The sequence below is a fragment of the Nymphaea colorata genome, chromosome 3 (genome assembly GCF_008831285.2).
Source record: "Nymphaea colorata isolate Beijing-Zhang1983 chromosome 3, ASM883128v2, whole genome shotgun sequence".
Lineage (NCBI taxonomy): Eukaryota > Viridiplantae > Streptophyta > Magnoliopsida > Nymphaeales > Nymphaeaceae > Nymphaea > Nymphaea colorata.
This window is the reverse complement of record NC_045140.1, coordinates 23,670,726-23,693,794: the sequence shown is the minus strand read 5'-3', so window position 1 is coordinate 23,693,794 and position 23,069 is coordinate 23,670,726. Positions and strand designations below refer to the sequence as shown.

General features: G+C 39.2%; 2 protein-coding genes across 5 annotated transcripts; one reads left to right on the top strand and one right to left on the bottom strand.

The window, feature by feature from the left end:
* The first annotated feature begins 935 nt into the window (after positions 1-935).
* LOC116250214 (translocase of chloroplast 90, chloroplastic) lies at positions 936-7,605 on the top strand. Of its 4 annotated transcripts, XM_031623726.2 has the most exons (3): positions 936-1,393; positions 4,975-5,280; positions 5,365-7,605. In XM_031623726.2, exons 1-3 carry the CDS (start codon positions 1,249-1,251, stop codon positions 7,191-7,193), a joined length of 2,280 nt encoding a protein of 759 aa, XP_031479586.1. In that variant the 5' UTR covers positions 936-1,248; the 3' UTR covers positions 7,194-7,605. The 4 variants fall into 4 exon arrangements, with proteins under 4 accessions (XP_031479586.1, XP_049932933.1, XP_031479585.1 ...); XM_050076976.1 differs by lacking the exon at positions 4,975-5,280 and having other exon boundaries at positions 937-1,393; XM_031623725.2 differs by having other exon boundaries at positions 937-1,393; positions 4,975-7,605.
* A 559-nt stretch (positions 7,606-8,164) lies between these two features.
* On the bottom strand, positions 8,165-22,712 carry LOC116250213 (protein REDUCED CHLOROPLAST COVERAGE 2-like). The gene is made up of 23 exons (XM_031623723.2): positions 22,362-22,712; positions 22,092-22,153; positions 21,880-21,972; positions 21,681-21,753; positions 19,450-19,719; positions 18,988-19,052; positions 18,334-18,465; positions 18,193-18,234; positions 17,557-18,087; positions 17,300-17,457; positions 16,659-17,160; positions 15,742-15,804; positions 15,538-15,639; positions 15,045-15,347; positions 14,853-14,945; positions 14,657-14,758; positions 14,473-14,577; positions 13,947-14,080; positions 12,493-12,676; positions 11,528-11,659; positions 11,331-11,443; positions 11,174-11,252; positions 8,165-10,667 (listed from the first exon to the last, which is right to left on the bottom strand). Exons 1-23 carry the CDS (start codon positions 22,429-22,431, stop codon positions 8,763-8,765), a joined length of 5,313 nt encoding a protein of 1,770 aa, XP_031479583.1. The 5' UTR covers positions 22,432-22,712; the 3' UTR covers positions 8,165-8,762.
* Positions 22,713-23,069: the final 357 nt, after the last annotated feature.

The window sequence follows — 23,069 nt, the reverse complement described above, 5'->3', positions numbered from 1 at the left end:
ACCCGATCACTTGGGTAAGAAACAAAAACCAGTCCTATTAAATTAATTACTAAATTATTCTTTTTGCAATCTAACTTTATGGATATGATCTTAAGAGTGATTTGATGAGATATTAAGTTAGTCATTCTCTTACTTAAATAACGTTTTTTTAATAGTCAAAACAGCTCTTATGCCATCAAAATGTTGATAGTATAAAGATCAATTGTTCTTACAAAAACAACCTGAATTAAAACATGATTTATATTGGATTAGTGTTTATAAACACATTAGAAAGTTCACATTTTGTTTAAAACATTTTTTAACATGAATTTAAGAGGTCTTTTTTATCCCATACCATGTGGTGTGTGTGTATATATATATATATATAATGAATTGAACAAAGCCTGATTCATTTAAATTGAACTGGGATGGGTACTCGACGGATCGCCTGACTTGACCTATATAATTTCAAAGAATTCATCTCGAATGTGGCATGAGCGGTTCAAAGTTATTTTGTATTCATGTCATAACCGTGGGAAGGGATATAAGTAGAATGATGCGATGGTTAGATGAGGAAGAAAGTGGGTGGACATGTAATTAAGATCTATGGGTGACTCAGAATTCACTGGGCTTGGCCGGGCCAGTACTGGGCCGGTGGGCGAGCTTTGTTCAGGCCCATAAGGCTTGCCTGGCCTTTATTAAGGACTGGGTAACTAGCAGGCTCATTGTGGCCCACGGCTCGGCTCTAATGTACATATGGTTGCATAAAATAAGGCCTTCTTATTTTATTACTGGTCCAAATTAAATGCTGCCGTTGGTTAAGTTTCCTCGTCTAATCAATCCAGATTGAGAAAACCCAGTATGATTTAGATTCAGGCCCGGAAACTCGACATCCAAAAGAGAGTAATGAATAATGACCTGAGCGGGTTGGTGAGGAATCAGAGTTGGGCGGTCAGGAAGCATCCTTCGTTTCCCCTTTTATCTCTTCTTCTCCTTTTCTTTGGCTTCACTCGAAATAAGACCTCAGAGAAAAAAAAAACGTCATGTCATCACCCAAATCAACATGGGTATCATAAAAAACGTGAAGTCGTCCTCATCTGTTGAGTTGCGAACGCGTAAACAGGCTCACATACATCCAGTAACACCCTACCTCTTGGAAACAAGAAACGGGCAGTCGGGGTTTTGGTTTCTTATTGATGATGAAGGTGTGAGAAGGAAGACCCATCCAGGGAATTGCGTCTAATCGACAAGTTTTGTGTATCCTGTGCCATGCTGCTGAATCTGAAGATGAAGGCTATCAAGGACTGGATTGCGTGCCAACTCTCATCAAATCTTCTTCTGTCGTCGAGGCCGCCGTCACGAGGCGATACTTTCCTCACCGAGGAGCCTATGGTTGAACGGTTTGGAAACTCGGGTACCCTTCTTATTATCCATTTAGAATTTGTTTTTGCTTCCTATATTTGTTGATTTTCTTACGTTTCTCGTTTAACGGTGTGGCCATTAGTGGGCTTCAGCGTCTGGGTTGTTATTTGATGCACGACTAAACCAAATTGGATTGCTGCGTTGTTTCTCCTTTCCGCTTGGCTTCTTGTTTATTTGTGTGTAGAATTATTTTTCTAGGTTGAGCGGTGCGGCTTTCGTTAATTTGAAGAAGAGCAGATGACGTTGGTAGGTATCTTGGAATGTTGTAAATGCCATTTATTATTCCAGTATGTATTGGAACATCTGACCTCTTTCCATACGTTTGGTCAGTGTTGTATCAAGCTGGTTTGTACCGCCGTTCTACTTGTTGCTCTCTTCTCCTTATTCATAATGCTCCGGCATGCTATTAATAGACATCTACCACCAAGTATGTCACCCATGTAATTGCATTTGCTGCACGTAATTATTTTCTTTTAAGGAAATCTAAACTTGATTCTTGAGCAGCTAGCTAAGTTGGCCATTCTTAGAAGGACAAGCCTCCTCAGTGGTTTCCTTCAGTGGCTGGTTTGTAATTGTCAAAGCTTATCTTTGTAACTGGTAGGATTCTGCCTAACCTCAGCTTGCCAATACAGAAGAGGGAGAAAATAACCCGAGGCAACCAGTAAGAAGTGGGTGGAAGAAATAATTTTTTGCAGCTGGACCTCAAAATGGGTATTGAAAAGGTGCAGAAGTATTTAGGGAGCATAAGATAGAGAGACAAAATTTTGTTGGAGCCTCTAGAGCAGAAATTAATCATCTCAAAATATATTTAAGATAAGTATGTATCTCTTGGTAGTTTGGTTCATACTAGAAACAAGGTAGGTAGCTTTTTCAAAGTAATGGAAACGTGAAAGAGCACATTTTTTTATGTGTCTGAAGCAAGCTTCCTGTGACTTGAGCTTCCAAAGGTTTGTGGAACTTCCTGATAATTATGATTTGAGCACAGGAATGCTGGAATGGTCCTCTTACCTATTGGTTTTTTGGTCAAAATCCTTCTTTCTCTCATTCCGCAATTAAAGGATGTGGACATTTTTAAGCAGTTTTTTTTTTGTTTCAATGAGGTCATCGAGCATAAAGAATGTGACCAGGCTTTCGCAAATTTGGAACTTTGTAATGTTGAAGGAGCTTGAGCTTTTGAAGAGGAATTGTTACATCTTTTCTCTTCTAAGACCTACCTCCAAATTCATGGGCCTACTGCCTCAGAGAATATGACATGTGCATGCTATATTGTTCACAGGGAAACTATGAAAAAGCTTCATGGCTGGTACTAGACACGAGCTGCAATATACGATAGAGCTTGCTTTTGCAGTTAGAAGGTTCAATCAAGATGATACAGATTTAACCTTCATAGTGATGAAAATCTGTATGAGGCCAAGACTAGAAAATCTCAAAATGTACCATCGAAGGGAGCCCTAAGTGGGAGATAGTCCAAATCATCATTGTCAAATTTGACCTATGATGCATGGATGCAGACACAAGCATTGGTATCAGACACTTTATATGAGTGATGATCACTATGTTCACCAATTGTGAATCATCTGATCAACTTGATTGATGGTTCACAAGTGTCATATGTAAAACTACTTTTTCAAAATCTAAGTGCCACGAACCACCTAAAAGGTAGTTTTATGTGCAACATCTTATGAACTATTATGTGTCATACTTATTCAGTCCATATTTTCATGTATTTTCTCTTTCTATATATACATACATACATACACACATACACACATACGTGTGTGTATATGTCTACTCTTGCTCTCTGCATTTACTATCTAACCAAGAAAATGAAATTAGGAGCAGCAGCACATCACCCACTGCTTTCCTTTTTTCTATTTGGTAAGAAATGACTGCTTCTGGTTAGAAGGGCTGAAGGAGAAAAGAAAGGGTGATTTCATCTCTGGCCCCTTTTGTTCTACTTGTTAGAAAAAGGAATGGCTCTTCTACCAAGGTTTTTGTTTTTTGGGTACGGGAAGAATGGGTGGTGGATGACACCTGACCCCTTTTCTCTTTTTCTATTTTAACTCTAAAGAGTGAGGTAACAAATGTGATAGCCACAACTATTAGGAACTGTTCAAGGAGTACTGTTGTTGGTGCCGGAGTTCAGTGTCTGACACTGGCATTCATGCTTATACAAGTGCCTGTTAGTGCCAGATTTCAGCATCTGACACTGGCATTTCATGCTTATACGAGTGCCTATGTTTCATAGAATTTGACCAATTTTTAATGAAAGTATTGCATGCATTGAGGGAGATAAGGAAGCCTCCATGTAAAGCCCTGTAAGTTGTAAATATTTTCAAAAATTCAAAGCACCCATAAAGTATGGGAGCAAAAGGGTCGTACTATCCATCATCACTTTCCATAAAAGAAGGAGAGAACATAGCAGAAGGCAAGTCAATTATGGGCTTGACTGAGAAACAAAAAGTTATGGGCTAGCTTCTGCAAGCTTAAATGAATGATGGATGTATTTTAGGATAAGGCAACAGAGGGAAAAATGTTGACTGTGAGACCATCTGAAGGATGCGTATATTGAAAGTTAGCTTATTCTCTTCCATTATTCTTACTTATGTCTGAATGTCCCATAAAAATGAGATTTCTTGTGGATTGCATAATGTTTTCATATGGAGCTCCTTATCCTTGTACAGCTAGGTTAAATCATATGAACAATTGGGTGCATTAAAGGGCTTTCTATTGTCTATAGTTCTCTAGACAAAACCAAGGATTTCAGGGGTCTGTTCTAGCTGCCATTTCTGTCAGCGTTCCATCATCTATAGCTCTAGATTACCTTTAGATGCTCAAAAATCAAAATAGTCTGTAGTCTGTACCTTCTTGACATGTAGTATATTTGGGAATTTCAGATATTGTTGAGGGTACATGACAAATGATAATGAAGGCATTCTTGATCTGAAGCACCAGCATGGTGGTATAGCCATGATTAAGGGTGACTCATGCATGATCCACTCGCAATGAAGTTATTGTTATAATGCATTGGAGGTTCAATCATGGACATGCTTCATTGGAACGGCACATTGCTTGTTGGTTATCATGTCTCTTGTTTGTAGTAGATGATGTAATGTTTGAGTAAGTCAATGTTGTAAACTTTGTCCAAAGAGATTTTGTTATATGGCTTCTTTCATTTATATCTATGTTCTGGATTTTATATAGCAAACTGGCACATTTTCTGGGAATTGTTGTGTACTAGTGTTGTGGATTTATTCGTGAGTTGCCTATAAGGTAATTTTAGGCAGTTATTGTAGCTCCTCGCCGTTTAGTATTATCCATAAAAAAATTAAAGGGAGTAGACCTGTAAAATTTAACAGTTAGTTTTTGATATTAAAGATCTGAAGTTGCTCTTTCTGGGTTCATAGGCTTTGTCTGGTCTATCATATGATATTGTGATAAACTACCTATAATATACCTGTCAATTGAAATGCTATCACTTCAGCACATAAGACTCATCCTGATGGATGCCTGTTGTTGAGTATTGAGACCTGATATTGTTGTTTCTGTTGTTTTCTTTTTTTCTCTCTCCAGGTTCGGATGTACTTGCTAGTGAATCTGCAGTGGAACCTACTGACCCTTGCTCTTTCTCAATGGGTGATGAACCTCATTCTTCAGCATCTGCTGTTTCTGAAAATTCACACTTGTCATTCTCTAATGCTGGTCAAATAAATGGTGATAAATTGGCACAGTTACATGGACTTCAAATTAAGTTCCTGCAGCTTATGCATAGACTTGGTTTCCCATCGACAAATCTTGTGGTTTCACAGGTTTTATATCGATTACAACTTGCTGGGCTAATACAGGCTGGATCACTAGAATCAAATGCTTTGCTTCAAGGTGATAGAGCTAAAACAGTAGCTTTGGACCTAGAGTCCACTGGTAAAATTGACTTGGAATTTTCCATTACAATTCTTGTTCTAGGGAAAACAGGTGTAGGTAAAAGTGCAACCATTAATTCTATTTTCAATGAGGCAAAAACCAAGACTGATGCTTTCCAGCCATCCACTATCAAGATTCAGGAGGTTGTGGGGATGGTGAATGGGATCAAGGTCAAGGTGGTTGATACACCGGGTCTTTCACCTTCTGTTTATAGTCAACGGCGGAACAGAAAAATCCTATTTTCCATCAAAAGATTCATGAGAAAATCTCGTCCTGATATTGTTCTATATGTTGACCGCCTGGATGTTATCAGTATAGGTCATGGTGACTTTGCACTACTAAAGCTTATAACAGAGACTTTTGGCTCTGAAATATGGTTTAGTACCATCCTTGTGATGACTCATTCTTCTGCCATTCCTGAAGGACCTGATGGCTCTCCAGTTGGTTATGACTTGTTTGTAAGTCAGTGCACCAACCTGGTTCAACACTATATACACATGGCACTGGGTGATACACAGTTATTGAATCCTGTGTTGTTGGTAGAGAACCATCCTTTTTGTAAGACCAACAGGGAAGGGGAGAAAGTTCTTCCAAATGGTCAAGCTTGGAAGCGCCAATTCTTGCTCTTGACCATTTCTTCCAAGGTCTTAACGGATGCAAATGCCATCTTGAAATTCAAATACGATGCTCATGAAAGGAGAAAAGGCAGAAGATTGCCTTCATTACCACATCTTCTCTCATCACTTCTACAGCCTCATCCTGCAGTAAAGATGTCAATGGTGAGTAGCTACGAAGAGGCAGAAGGGCTAGTTGATATGGATGAAGAAGACGACTTTGACAAATTACCTCCTATCCGTATACTAACAAAAGCACAGGTTGAGCAATTGTCTAAGTCCCAGAAGAAGGATTATCGTGGTGAGCTGGATTATCGTGAGACATTGTTCTTAAAGAAACAATGGAGAGAAGAATGCCAAAGGTGGAGTGCTGGTAGCGCTTCTGACAGTGGACAATTTGGTACGGATGATAGTTTTGACAGGGATGTGCCTCCAGATGTATTTCCTCTCTCAGATAATCCTCTTCCACAAAGCTTTGATTCAGATTATCCATCTTACAGATATCGTTGCTTGGAGACTAATGGCAAATGGTTCGTGAGGCCTGTTTTAGACTCACAAGGTTGGGATCATGATTTTGGTTTTGATGGAGTTAATGTTGAAGCTTCCTTGGTCTCAGAGAACAATGTCCACGCCCTCATCATGGGACAGGTGAACAAGGAGAAGCGAAATTTTAGTTTTCAAAGTGATTGTACGGCTGCTTATATGACTGAAAATGGGGCCTCAAGTTATGGAGGCCTGGATGTACAAGCTACCAATGAAAACCTTCTTTGCACTGTTCGTGGAGATTCAAAAGTCAGAAGCTTTAAGCATAATAAAATTGGTGGTGCGGTTTCGCTTACATCAGTTGATGGCAACCTTTTTGTTGGAGCAAAGGTTGAAAACTCTTTGTTGATAAAGAAATGGTTGAAGCTGGTTCTAAATGCTGGTGGCATTGCTGGTCAAGGAGAAACAGCATGTGGAGGGAGCTTGGAAATGTCTCTTAGAGGGAGAGATTATCCTGTTAGGAATGAAAAAGCTACTGCAGCTGTGACCGCTTTGTCATACAAGAAAGAGGTGGTATATGGAGGAAGCTTGCAGATAGATTTTCGCCCTGCCCATGGCACAAACATGTCTGTCCAGGCCAATATAAACAGCAGGCAAATGGGTCAGGCTTGTGTCAAGGTTTCTAGCTCTGAGCATGTTCAGTTGGTCCTATTAGTTGTCATCCCAATTGTCAGGGCGCTGTTTGGGAGAAAAGAAGATCTACATGCTAAATAAATGGAAGGACAAAAGTTTCAGTACAGTTTCTAGTTCACAAAGTTGAGTGTCAGAAAGCAAATGAAAATGGGGATGGGCTTCGCTCCAGGGCCTGAAGGTGCACATTTGGAATGATGTCAGAACGAACAAAAATGTATTATCTGCATGGCGGTGCAGTTACGAATGGGCAAATAACCTCATTTGATCCGCATATTTTTGAAAGCAACCATCTTAAGCAATGCTTAGGAAATGGCGTGGGGGAGGAAGAGAGGGGGAGGTGGTGCATGACAGTAGTTCTACCAGGAAGCAGCATTCTTGCTTATCCTTGTCAGATGACTTGTTGACTTGACAATTGTAGGTGCAATTTTGCATGTAAAGAGTGAGATAATAATAGTGATGTATTTGATCAAATGCAACTACCTTTCTTTTTGCATGTCGTCAATCCTCGAAAAGGAAATGGATTGGGGCCTCCAAAATTAAATATTTCTTTCAGGTGTAAAACACTTCGTACTTTAGATCTTTATTCTTGGGGTGCAGGATTCACAATTTTAAATTTAGACAGGTACACCTTTTCCCCCTTTCCTTCCTTCGCCACCACCTTGGGAGTGGTTTTAGCTGACTAATTTATTTGATTTTTTTAGGGAAAAAGGTGTTGGGTTCTTTATGCAACTGTCATACTAATAAGTGGTTCATTTTGTTTCCAAATTCCTCCTTTTAACTCCAGAATGCAACTTTTAGGGTCCTATCATCGCCTTATGCAATGGATGCATATTCACGTTTGTTTGTTAGAAAAGAATCCCAGATCATTTTACAAGATTAAAGTTTTGTTCATATGTTTGTCCCCATGTTATGGTTTCGTATGGTATGCTTTTCCATGCTTACTCCATTATTTTTCAAACGGTTGATTAGTAAGTCAAGTTTCACATTGTGGAGATGATCCGATTTAAGTGTTTCATTTTGACCTCTTACATTTGGGCAATCAAACGATGGTATAAAGAAAATTTTTAGGCTGCTTGTTGCCTTTCTCTTTCTCACACACATATACACAGCACACATTCCTTAATTCACTAGAAGTTGCCTTAGCAGTAGCAACATTCTAGAAAGGGAGCTTTGAGCTTGTATTACAATCTAATGATATTTATTATGTTGGAACATACACAAGTTGCAGGGCACAGATTACTAATTCTATCACTTCAAGCATATGTACAATTTGCTGCAAAACCAAACTATGGCAACCGCGATTTCTAGCAATGCAACAAGCAGATTGTTCCTTGAATATGAGTAAGATGACAGCCAGCACCAACAAAATCCAGCTTCATCAGTGAAGGTCCACACTTTATATGCTTGTGGATCCCTCTGACAAATTCAAGCTTGAATCAAAGTTCAGTCTTCCTGCTGCAACTTTGTTCTATGTCCACCTTTAGAATGTCTGCACTTTGTTCATGAAGGAAACCACCATGGAAGCGGAAAAGGAAAGAAATACGAATGAAATAAATTGCAGTCACTATTTTTTTGCATTACTTTCTCTATTCGTCTAACCAGCATGCATGTTATTCTTTTGTATCTCCTCTCTTATCATGCCGTGAAACCTTAGCCTGCAGATGTGCATATAGATGGGTGACCATATAGATCATTAACTGTACTACTGAATTGTTGCCTGTTCTTTCTCCTTTTACTAACAACTGTAAAACCTTCACCTTCGACATCTCTGTTCTTGCTCTCTTCTTCATTTATAGACTGTTCCTGACAAGGGTGAGACTGGAAGTCCATTTTTGGGTTGTTTTCATCTCCATAGAGGACTTTGATTATTGCAGAATCTCTTCCAATGGGATCTAAACACTGATTCTCTTCTGCATTTATAGACTGTTCCGGACAAGAAGGGTGAGACTGGAAGTCCAATTCTTTGTTGTTTTCATTTCCATAAAGAACTTTGATTATTGCAGAATCTCTTCCAATGGGATTTAAACACTGAACGGAAGATCTATTGTTTTGTGCTGATTGAGCTGCAACCACTTGCAATTTAACAGATTCTAGGTTGTCCTGGACCGATTTGATGATGAAACTGAGCAGAATTTGCCTTGCCAGTTCACATTTTTGCATCTTATCATTATTTTTCTTGGTTTCTTCCATGGTCGCTTCATTTTCCAATTGGTCCTCTAATGAATTAGTAGGTTTTTCATACTTGTCCTTGCTGTCAAATGCCGTTTCTGGTTGCTCATGTGAATGGGCTTCTGCACCTACTGATGGAGATGGCGGCCAGACTTTTCCAGGCACAAATTCAGCTGCATCGGGATTCATTGTCCTAGGAGAGCTGAAGCTGATTCTGTCCATAACGGGGTTAAGATATCCAGCTTTTAGTCGGTAGCCATGTCCATTTGTGTAATATGCAGATAATCGTGGGCCACATGGGACTCTGGCTGCAATAGACGGCTGGTGTCGGATGTTTACAGGTTGAGGAAGAACTCCTTGATCTGATCTCCCATCATCAAATCCTGCTGAAGATATTGTGCAGAATGGCTGAATAGAAGGCAGAGCACCCGGATTGAATGGTTCAGCTGCTGCTGAGAGTTTGCTGTTGCTTGCCTCAGTTGCTGTCTTGTTCTTTTTGCCATCTCTTGGAGATAGTGTTGTGTCAGTTGGAGTCACATTCTTCACATCCTGAGCCAACTCTGGACAGTCTGATTCAATCAATCTTTCACATTTATCTACAACTTTTTCTTCCTGCAACTCTGCTTTTGAACTGATGTTTTCCTCCTTGTTCCCTGCCTTTACATCACTTCGAACCTGTCCGCTGGTACTACCTGTGGCTACATCTTCTGATGTTCCCATTACAGTCCTGAACACTGTGCCAGGAGTTGCAAGAGCTACTTCTTTGTATGAGAGAAACTTAGAAGCCACCGTTGTGACTGTTGAAGTTGGGGATGAAGACTTCCCAATAACTCTTAATTCTGAATGCTGCTGAGATTCGGTGGTGTTCTCTAACTTTTTTGCATGTTCAGTTGGATTATCTTTATCAACAAAATTAGAAGATTTGACCAATTTTCCAACAGTATTGACATCAGATGTAGGTGTTCTTGGAGGCACAAACAACTTTTGCCCTGGTGACGGAGTTTTTCTTTTGTACATTGTGCCCTGGAAGTTAGAGGATTCAGGACTGTTTGTATTGAGCTTAGACAAGGCTGGTTTCCTTTGGCTAAACCTACGGCCCCCTGAATTTCCAAGACGCCCCCGTGAACCAGCTTCTTGCCATCCTTCATCATCAGGAAGTTCGCTTTGATCTCTATCAACATGTGCTGGTTGATTTAATTCATGTGTGGATGTGTCAACCTTTTCTTCTAAATGCACTTCTGTCTTGGTTTTGAGATTGTCTTCTAGTGTGGTTTCTATATGATCTTCGCCTGCTGGGCTTTCTGCTGTCCTATCATTTGATGCAGGGCTTATTTCATGTTGAATGTCATCTCTTAGTATTTCAGAATTGGTCTTCATCAGCAGCATCTGCCAAAGAACAGAATAGGAAATATATAGGTGAGAAGCATTGACATGGAAGAAGTTTGCAAACTTGAAAAGAGTAGTTTTATTTTAAGCATCAGAAAATTGTCTATTAAAATATCAACTTGTAGAGTGATTAAAGTTATAACTTTTTATGGTATTAAGAGAATAGTTTGAGAGGATGCAACATCATCTGATGAGAGGTGGAATTTAGTTCAAACTTCAATAAGAACTAAAAGTTGGGTTGCAGTTAATAAAATTATCTTCTACCACATTATGAAAAGTTATTCCCATTGTTCCATGGATGTTCCTTTACATAAAAGAAGCTATATCCTAGTTGCATGAATTTATGTGTTCGCAACCATACTATTCTAGGATGAGTTCCATGGGAACACAATCAGATGATCCGTTCACTAATTGATGGTTAGGTTAAAAATACAAGGATGTCGAAAAGGATATAAAGATACGAAGTGTGCGTCCTGACAATGAAGTCAAAAAGTGGCATTAACTACCTTTGCCCGACGTTTTTTCTGCATGTCTCTTCCTTTTGTCTCTGTATCTGGGTTTATGTAGTCAAGGAGATCTGATACACTGATTCGGAGAAGATATTAGAATGAATAACATTCTTATAGACATTCAACAGGTTACATGTTACATGATGATTAGTACCTGAGGTGCCCTTTGCTGGCTATAGTTGTGTCGGGCTTTGGTGTACCATTGCGCACAGCTTCTTGTTGTTCTATGTTCTTAGATTCAAAATATTCTAACCAGGCAGCAGCATCCTTCTCATAAAAACCCATCGCAATCAACATTAAACTCGAGAAATAAGAATGTAAAGAATTAAATAACATGAAAAATCAAACAACCTGAGTGCGAAGGTCTTCCATTCCAAGTTTAGCTTTGAGTATCTGTAAGGTTGTTTGTTCATGTTGGACACTAAGTGGATATGCCTCCATCAGTGAAAGAGCTATAGCAATGGCGTGATAGCTTGCAGCAGTCTGGAAGTTAAACAGAAACAACAGACTGTTAGACGGTAGTAAGTGTATAAAATGTTGAAAACTGTATTAATTTCTAGAGCAGCCAGAACTGAGATCACATAAATATGTCTCATAAGATATAGGGATGTGCATATGATGCTGAATAATAAGCATCAGCCATGCAGTAATGGACAGGATTAAAAACAGAATCTTTTTAAGAAAACCATAGTAACTTAACAACAAAAGATATTATCAAAATTTTCCGAAGTACAAGAGAACCGACAAATTAACAGAACATCAGTAAAATCAAAACATAATTTGATGGGTTCCCCAAAGTTTTCCACAATATAGCTATAGAATATTAATATGATTCATCAGTATGTGCAATTTTATAGGTTTACCTTTGTGTAGCTTTCTTTTTCGAATCTTTTCAGAAGAGGGCATGATAGCATATTTGATCATGCTTCTGAAGTGGCTTAGGTGGCAGATGGCATCTTAGTTGCCTAGGTGGGAGCACCTAGGCGGTCCCAATAAAAATTCTTTTAAAAATTTATTTGCTTTAGAAGTGTGGCATTTTTATTTTTCCGTCTTTTAGTTTGTTACTTGAGGTGTGGGAGTTTCAGGTCACCAACATCCCTTTTCTTCATCATCTTCTTTTGCCCCTTAATATTATTTTGTGGAGACTGACCAACTAGGTCCATGTAGGCTACTGCCTAAGCCTCGACTAGGCTGTTCTATTGGGTCTGCTGCTTAGGTGTTCCTAGCACTTCTAAACCCATGCTTGGATGTGCATTTGTTTGTGGGTGAGGTGAAAGTGACGATAATTAAAGTGATGTGAATTTAAATATACATACTTGAATGTGGTCAGCTCCGAGTAATCTTTGGTTGCACTTGAGGGCCTCGTGTAGATATCTGAGAGCAACATGCACATTCCCCAGGCCTTCTTCCATCATTGCCACATTGATGTATGTTGCGGCAGTGTTAGGATGTGATGTCCCACATGTTAGATGCAGAAGGTACAGTGCTCGATTTACATACCTAGAAAGATTAAAGGCTAAAAGTCAGCGACATAATATTTTGCACATTAAAAATAGCAAACCCTTAGTGGGACTATTAAGAGAAGAAATATTATGCATACATAAACGAAAACAGGAAGAAAATGTTTGTTTTGAGTACTGCTGAAGAAAAAGTCAAGTCAGTCTTTGGAAAAAGAATAATGCTGCTGTAAATTAAACTCATACAAGATCTTTTATAACTAAATTCTTTCTCCCAAACAGCTTATGCATAAGAGGAAGAAACCTCATCAACGCCAAAACCTGAAACTGCCTCCGATCCTGGGCTTCTCATGGAAATATCCCTTCCAGGGAAGCAAAAGATTTACCGATCTCCTTTCATTATGAAAAATTACACTGAAAATTAACTTCATGTATCTTAAATTCTTAATTTATATGGGATACTTCCAAGTTCCAACTGTAACACCTTTTGTTTCAGTTGCATACAGAGTGCCTCTGCCTATAGCTTATTGGATTAATGCTTATGATGAAAAATAGAAACTTATGATGAAAAACCAGGACAAATTTGAAATATCATATGTAGGGACCTATTGAAATATCTTATGAAGAGGCAGAGACCTATCTATGGCAGACAAGCTAATGATCAACCTGGTCTATGCTCCTTATTTGTACTTAACATAAGAAAAACGAACTTTGAAGTTTGAAACATTATTGATGGTGCTTCCTGTAAGAACAAAAATATAGGTATAAACTCGTATACTTGAGGTCTTGTTCAATGAGGATAACACCCAATCAACACAAAAAATTAAATTAGATTTGAATCTATATTCCACAATCTAAAGATATCTCACAATGTGAATGAGGAAAACCGATGCACCAAGGCATAAAAAAAGTCACTAAATACTCATACAAAACAGCTTCAAAGAAGCTCACAAGAAGGGGGCCAAAAAAGCACACATATATAGGCCCAAGGAAGGAGCCATTGGGTTCCCCAATGGCTAGCAGTCTAGCCGTTGGAAGCCTAACGGCTCTCCTAGCTGAGGCTTTCAGCTGCACTAAAAAAAGGAAAAATAAAATACAGAAAATAAAAACTAAAAAATAAAAATTACGATGAGAAAAAGGGAAACTTTGTCTACTACACACCTAGTGTCCTAAGAATTCCAGGTAAAGCATCAGATAAAAATGGAAACTGGAAAAGAAGAAAAGCAAAGGTTGAAATTGAAAAGGAAAAAGAAAAATAAAGATGTGCTCCCATGATAATGAAGGCAAATGCATTCAAGGCATAATGAGCTTACTTCAAAGCCAGTTCAGTATGTTGCAGACGGTAATAGAAAACTGAAAGATCCCCATAGCTCTTCATTGTATCAGGGTGGTCAAGTCCAAGCTCCTTCTCATTTATATCTAGGGCCTTTTGCTGATAAATAGTTGCCTGCATAAGGCAAAATTAATTTAATGTAAATTAGGTTACTTACAGATTAAATAGGCAAAGAATTATAAGCCTTCTCAAGGCATCTAAAGGAAGAAACAATTCAAGGACATGATCATATCTAGGTCAATGGTTGCAATGAAACCACAAACCACTGAGAGATTTACTGTACAATGAGGAAAGAAGGTCCGTAAAATGATTTGTAGGATTGATGCAGCAGCTGAGATGTAACATTTAAATAAATCACCTCCAACTTAATGATAAATTAAGACATAATATAATGCAGCTGAGAGAACACTAAGCATAATATCAACCTGATACTGGAAACTCTTTCCATGCAATATGACAAAACCATTTGTTTATATGTTACAAACCATCACTATGTTGCAGGTTACCTGGTTGAAGTCTCCTGTATGATAGAGTACCACAGCTAACAGACTGTATGCTCCAGCAGTCATCCGATGATAAGGGCCACAGACAGCCAAAAGTTTTGACAGTGCCTTCAAATTCAAAGCATGGAATCATTACACAAACAAAACAATATGGCTCATAATTTGAAAATGAATAGTTTTAGTATACCTTTGTTCCACAGTTGACAGCATCATCAAGCTTTCCTTTATCTAGTGCAGTCTTAGATGACTCCAATAAAGTTCGACCATCTGCTGATGAGCACGCTACATGCTGAGGAACAGAAAGGAGGTTCAAGTCACATATGGACGTTATCCTTTTCAGGATGAGTCTGACAATTGAATTCTGCTAAGACTAGAAGGCTTACTTTGTAAACAGGAACCATACTGATGATGTCCGACTTTTCAAATGGTCTCTTTTTATCCATCTCATAATCTCTAGGAACCATCTCTAAACCAACCTACAAGATAGCAATTAAAAGGAAATACATGTCTCTCTCAGAAATGTGAAAATATGCCCCATTTGTAACTAAGTCTTAAGTTTTTGAGACAGGAAAAACCTTGTGGCAGAGTCCACGAAGAACTGCAATCTTTCTAATATCTTGCAAATCTGTGTCTTTGAGTTTCCATCCAAATCTTTTAGAAAGAAAAGTGTCTAACCACTTCATTTTTAAATCATTTCCATCTTCATTTTTGGTTGCTTCTCCTAGCAAAATATTTAGGCAGGCCGCTATTGCTCCAGCCAAGTCATCCACATTCTTAACTGCAGCAATAACTGCTTGCAGAATGTGCTTGAAGGCTCGAGTAACCATCTCATGAATACAAAGGGATTGTATGTGAGGAAGCTTGTCGGAAAGCTCGCCCTGGTTCATGCAAGTCAATGATATTATAAGAAATCAAGAGCTAGCTAGCACTCCTATTAAGTCAGAAACATGATCTTTGTAATTCAAACTGAAGAAAAAGAAGATGTAATCCAACTAGAAGAGTGAGGGCTTCAAGTCTCTCTTTTCTACTATTTTTTTTTCACAAATTTAGCAAAACAAAGTGTCTCACCACACGTCCAAGTGAATGCATCTGTAACCCCCTTGCATGCATGAAGTCAGTTAGTGTTCGCCCATCAACAGGAGAGAGTTCAAGTGATCCACAATCTGCTACCTGCAACAAAGTATATCTCAAAGAAGAACTCGATATATGTTTCTTTAGAAAAGAAAACCTATCTTGGGATTTTGAATAAAGAGCAATATAAGTTTATCTTACCAACTTTGGTAGGGCAATGTCTTCATAGTACTTGCTTGCCATCTCATGTAGTTCAGCCAGTGACTGTTTATACACAGAAAGTTAAACTGTTAATATAGGTCTATGAAGTGAAATTGAAGAGCAAGTGCAAGAAAAAGGACACTGTCAAAATGTCGAACGCATATTTGTATTGGCAACATGTTTATCCAATAACAACCAAATGAGACATGCTTCAGAATGTTATGAGCAAGTTGGTCCACTGTTCTTTTCCCAACATGGTTAGGAAACTCACTAAATTGGAAAATAAAAAGCAATGGAACAGATAATGCAGGAAAATGCCCGACAAGTATATGTGACAACAATGCACGTGCATGCTGTACAAGAATATAAATCTCAATTTGAAATTATGACTGCAAGAATTTTCATCTATCAAATATTGTTGATGCAGATGCCAACCAATACCCTGTAACAACTCTGAAGCATGAGACGAAACACACATGCAGAAAATAAGGTGACAATCAATTGAAACAATAAGTTGTTTAGTCTAAGCTCTAAATATCCATGAAAAGAATTTCAAAATTGAGACCTGAGAAAAACTGCATATTTGGCTGCACATTTTTTATCCATAAGCGAACAAAAGTTCTACATGTAATGTCCACCTTAGTGGACAAATTATTATGTAAGCAATGAGAAAACGAACAAAGGCCAGTACTTCAAAACCAAAGTCTTCCCTTTGTTATGAGAAAAGGTTCCAGGTGATAGAGGACACCTTCATAAAAGACATAAGCATATAAAGAATAATCATAAACAAGGACACCGATCTTACAACTGCAAGGACCAAAATAAGCTTAGTGATTTAAAAGAAAAGACAACCGTAAAGCAAACAAGTGAAAATTGATGAAACTTTCCTCATACATCCAAACATGCCACTACCATACCTTCACATGGAGTCCTGTACCAGATTCCTTCAGACGCAGAAAGGCTGGTCCAGGGAGGATTTTTTGGAGGTACGTTTCCTTATTGCTTTCTCCATTTTCCGTTCTTTCTATAGAATTGATTTCTGAAGTATCGTGGACAACACCATCTAATTGATTAGATTTAGTCATTCCATGATCTGCTTTCCTTTTTATCTTTTTCAGCAATCCAAATTGCTTTCCCAGACCCTTCACAACTTGTTCTTCTTTACTTTTAACAACAACATTTGAATCATTACTTTCTGCCTCCTGGTTCTTTAGATGTTGCAACCAGCATGATCCAAGTTCCCATCGGATAAACCTGACTTCCTCTGCTGATTCACTTTCCAGCTTCTTCAGGCTGTCACCAAGCACAGACAGGACCAATGACATAGCATCCTGTAGATCATCTGAATCACCAGAATGAGGACGCTGCATGCCTCCAGGAGAATCTGTGCAAAGTGACTTCGGAAGCAGTACTCTTAGGCTGAAAAGAACTTTTATGGTTTAGGTCAAGTTCAGAACAAAAGTCCCAACATGAGAGAGAAGGCTAAACAACATATCAAGGAACGGACAACTAAAAATAGAAGAAAAGAATTTGACCAAGGAGTCATTCCCGTGGTTACCTATTGATGTTTAAAGCATTGGCCCCTCCATTTGGCTGGTCATCAATATTGATATCTTGAGGTGCATGGCCATCATCGTTGCTCATGTGATCTGAAACTTTCACCACTGCAGTGTAACCACAATGTCTGACAATGACAGCACCTAAAGTAGCAGTGTCCTGCAGAAGAACTATGGCGATTGAATACTAAATCTATCCATAAAGAATGCCAGATTTTTCTTTCCTGAATAAGGAAATCAAGTATATTCACATACTTACCTGAACAGTGACATTCTCATCGACTGTGATTCCTTTGAGCAAGTTCCTGTCAGCAGCTTCACCCGCTGATAATCCAAGTGTGTGACTGCCATCAATTTTCACATCAAACTTCATACTTGCATCTGGTGTGTCTCTTGTTATTGTCATCTTCAAGTCTCCTACATTTTCTTCATGGCCTTCGGAGTCCATAGGATTTTCAATTGAGGTCGGTTGTTTATTTCCATCCATTAGACGGCGAATAGCAGCAATAGCTTTGAAGATTGAGACGTCCACAAATAGACTATGAAGAAGGAATGCCTTCCGATCTCGTATTTGCCTTTCTTCCTCCGTTTTGCATGGCATTCGTGCAAGAACTGAAAATTCTTGAGCCCATTTTCTTTCATCATGTTCACCATTCCTTCCCTGTCCACCACCATTACCATTCCAGTTTGCATCCTCTACAGGTAGAGCAGGGAAACCACTCAAGGATTCGACAACCATTGGTGGCACAAGCCACGTATTGGCACGAAATCCAAATGGCAGATTCCCAAACTGAAAAATTGACATACATATTTATTGCTGAGAAATCTATAATATGATGCCAATCTAAAGCTGCAGTCCATCCTAATCCAAAAAAACTTGCTACAGAAAAATCACCTTATTGTGCTCCGTAAAGGCTTTCATGAGAGATTCATAGGCCTGTAAGAGCAAAAACAATGCCAAAAAATCAAGATTTCAAGATTTTGACAGCCACTTATTATAGATAAACCAAATAAATTCAAAATTTCAGTTACTCACATTAGCAAATGCACTGCTAAGTTGTTGCAGTAGATCAACAAGTGTATGACATAAGTAAACTTGCTTCCCAGTAGTATGAAAGCCTTTGCAGGAGGCAACCACCGCCACTACCTTCCCATTGATCAATTTCACCTGGACATAAAGAATCCTTATCACTATGTATGGTGTATACTTACACTCGGAACAGGAAAATCTAAAAGGCAAGTTGCTGAAAAGAATAACTCAAACAAAATAATAGGCGTGGAGGACAACATTCAGTCAGGCAGTATACCTAGCTAGACCAAGGAACCTGTGATGCATTTTACATGACAAACAACAACTGCCTAACGCCCAGTGATTCAGTGGCTGCATATGCATGTCAGCACGTCGAACGTTATTTTTGTTATGATCCTAATGTGAAAAAAAAAACCAAGAAATGCAGCATGGAGAAGAAGAAGAACCTTAATTTCTCAAATACAGAGAAAACAAAATTGTTAAGAACAAATGCTTTTGAAGACAGCACAGAAACATCTTCTTGCTTACCACTTACCAGGAACATTTTTAAATGGCCCGCATTTGTTTTATTTGAATTTAAAATTCTTCAATATTTAAAGGCAACTAACATCAACAATGAACGAAACAGAAATTCTACAACCTAAAGGTTTACACACTCACATCTATTTGGAAAAGATCATCTTCCTCTTTCTCTTCAACAAATTGGTGGCTAGATTTCCTCAGAACTGCCACAAAAGGAAACGGAACAAAACTTTAAATTTCAGCATGAAAAGTGGAAAGCTTGCGAAATCGAGCTCGCTGGAAACAAAAACACGCCCTAATAAAGAAATTGAAACACTCAAATCCCCGATTTTCAAGATTCATTCAATGAAGCAAATATGAAACGAAACGTTTTTGAAATTATTCCCCAAATACCAAGGGCTTCCTGATGTTCCGAAGAGCTTCAGGGATCTCTTCGGGAATAAATTCTTTCAAGAACCCAGACAAATCTATCATTCAATTCAGATAATCCCTCTCTCCGAACCCTGAAAACCCCACAAAGTTCGACAAGAAATCCTAATTCCATCCATAATTTCCAAAGAACAATAAGTGGCGGTCAGGAACAGGGGAAGAGTTGCTCACATTGGATCGGGGAAGGAACGTGCGACAATGAAAAGAAATCGTAAAACTGGCCTAGCTTCGAAGGAGGATGGATCGGCGTGGAGCCTCTGCTGTTCTTCCCGTCGGGTCCCTCCGCGGCCTCGGTGTTCGTCGACGTCGCAAGAGGAGAAGACGATCCCTGTTTCTTGCCGGCCGATCCCTTCTCTCCATTCTTCCCGAACGCGGTCGTGCAAGCGACGATGTCGAGGAACCTTCGCACGTGCGCCACCGCCTTCTCCTCGGTGTAGTCCTCTGCGTACCCAAAGACCACAAAACATGTGAGCTCGTCGGTTTCGCAGTCCGGAGGTTAGAGACGACAGAGTTGGCGGGAAGGATGTTAAGACGAAATGACGATTTCCCCATTATGAACAAACGACTGTTTTCGCGGCCCTTTAGCCGGGGGCAGGTTAGGAGTAAGGGTACTTTAGGCATTTCTTATCTGCGTTTGCAAGAACTCATCATCGTCGCCGTTGATCGAATCAAGATACTACCCTTTGATTTTGGACAAATTTACGGATGAAAATAACCATGAAACCTATCCCCACAAGGGACTTATTTTGTCATTTGGTTTGGACCGTTACGCTTCGTAATGAGAGAGGACAAGGTCAGTCTGCCCCTACGATCACACCGCGTAGAGCACCCACAGCCGTACATCATGAGGCTATGTGAACTCCCCACCGTTCATCTTGAGGAAAACTTGACTAAGGACCACGGATGGCGACACTTGCTAAGACAGCGCCCCTGAACTGATCGGAACTTCGTTCATGTGATTTCTGCGTGTCATTTTCTTCTCGGGCGTACGCAATGAAAATATTTACGTATGGACCAATCTTTGCTCCATATTTGCAGTTCAACCTCAATGCATTTTGCAATCCCACTGACAGCCCTCAAATGTTTTTGGGCGTGGTGGGTCAGCTCTAAAGTCGTGCGAGAAACTAGTAGTTAGGGAAAAACATGTGTACATAGAGACTGTGATATATTGTGATTACGCTGCAGAGATAAACATACGGCAACATTTTAAATAGCACAACATAAAGCACTGTGAAATTGTGAATGAAAATTTTCTTTTGGGCTTAAGCTCAGGCCAAATAAGAGGGAAAGAGTTGGCTTTTTTTTGACATTTTGACTTTTAGAAATAATAGAAAGAGTGCATGAAGTTCTAATATGTATAATAGTGGTGAAAATCATGTTACCCATATCAAATCAGACCCAATCGAGACACTCCATTGGATTTTGTTGATCTAAAGTACGCGTTAACAGTGTGCATGTGACACAACTTTTTTTGGGAGTAATTTGGTGGTAAGTGAGAGGCGAAACCACTTCTTATTCCTGCCCTATGTTTAGAGTTACTTTGGGACTTGATAGCCTTGCAATAAATTATTCAGGTTATGCCGCATTTGTAGTGAAGAGACATAGCATCCACAAAAATCGAACTAAAAACACAATCATTGCATGCCCCTAACACTAACTAGCTATGGCTCTCGAAACAATTTATGAGAGTAATTTACGTTAAGCATATTATTAATACAACAAATAAACCCTAAGGGCATTAAAGGATGCAAGAATCAAATTACCTTCCCAATGTTCTTAACACTGGACAATGCTTTCTGCTACGTATCAAAAATTTCAAAAGATATTGATTATGTATGCAATTTCAAACGAAAAAGTAGGTTGCTTGGTGGAATAAGAGATCTTATCAATCTTTTCACAGACATCGATACAGCAGGGCTTACTATACAGGAAGACTAATTCTACACCGTTGGTTCAATGCTAAAGAAAACAGGCGCAGCAAAACGTCAAAAAATAACACAGAAAAACATAAACCAAGAAAAGATTCTCTCAAACAAATAGAAGGGTACCAACAATACCCTAACAGACAGAAAAGGGGAGAAAAGAAAGGCTGTTGGTTGAACTTGAAGCGCTGAAAATGGCAGACAGCAATGGTGAACACGTAGAGAGAGAAAACTGTTGCCAATCACATCAGTCAAGTCCTTAAAAATGGTAGCGGTCCTCTTGAGTATCTTCACTAACAGTTGGTAGGTCTGCCAACCAACACTATGAAGGAAATGAATTGTCTGGAAATTACCTACCGCTGTGGTTTAAGGTTATGCAGTTTGTTCGCAGCAGCTAAAGGAAAAGGAACATTAGCTTTTACAGCAAGATAGAGGATTGCCACCTTCAAAGAAACTCTTAATGAACTAACCGGTCCTTACCTTCAACCATGGTCAATATACATGGCTTAAGGGAAACGATTTCGACACAATCTTTCAGTTTACCTCCTCTGACCTGCAATAATCAAATTAAACTATGTTGTGTCAATATGAAAACACAGTCCAACTGAAGCAAATTGCAGAAATAGAACGGTGAATCCTTTCCTGCGGGTTTAAGAATAAGAGTGAAGTATAAATTCACCTCATGGGATAATGAGTAGTTTGTGAGGTGACAAGTATCCACATGCGAGGCCAGGAGCCGCCGGACATCGATGATCTTGTCGGTTGAGATACCCTACAGTTACCACCAAAATGAATTCATTCTTAGTGTAAGAAAAACTGGTTCGCTTAAATTTGAAAGATGGTTTATCAATGGCCCAAAGAAATCAACAATGGGAGTTGGGGTCTGCTTACCTTGAGTGTTATCTGTGTGCCATATGGAGTGCATACAACGATGTCAATTACAGTAGGCAGCACTGTGTAGCAAAAAAATCTTAAATATAATCAGAACGAAAGGAAAAGAATGATTGGTATCTCATAAGATTGAGGAATATTGAGCATGTATCTAGATTATCTGTCAAAAAGAGTCTAATTCTAAAGCTGCTGAGGTTTAACCTTTCTCCTCCTTATAATGAATCTAAATTTTCTGCTGCAAGTCTGATTCTAGAGCTCTTGACTACTAACCTTTCTCTTCCTTTTTCTTCTTTTCTCCCTTGGATTTATTAGTCTTTGAACGACTGGCTTTTGGGGCCATTGCAACTCTCTACCAGAATAAGATAGACTCTTGGCCACAAATAACTCGCTCACCGAATTGATCCTCTAGATGCAGCTTTGTTCACCGCATCTCTGTTGGTGGGGAAGGAAATGGGAGATGATGGAAGAGGAGGGGGGTCGGTCTGGGAGAAAGAAAGCACCGAGCAACAGAGAGTGATTCAGAGAAGAGTCTCAGATAGGATAAGGAGCGTGGCTACAAGTAGAAGAGGGAGTGAAACCTTGGCCTCTCGTTTTGGTTAAGGGCTCCTCTCTCTCTCTCTCTCTCTCTGAGCAGAGAGTAGGGAGCCATAAGCGAATGCATGCTTTATGACCAAAAGGGCAGAGGGGAGCCGTTGAGATGATGACACGTAGCAAGCGTTTTGCCTTGCAATTCTTCTCAGTTCATCACGTGCAGTGAGTAGTGAATTCTGAACCAAGTCAGCTGACTTACAGGGATTTAATGGTCAGAGGTTCCTACAGTTTACGTGTTAAATTCTTAAGCCCCATTAATGGAGAAGAAAAAGGGGGTTGCTTTCTAATGCTTTAAAACAAAGAAGTTGCTTTCTTAACAATTGTTCTCACTCCATCTGAGGATCTTTTTCAAACCAAACAAAGAAAAGCTAGTTGTACTTTCTTATA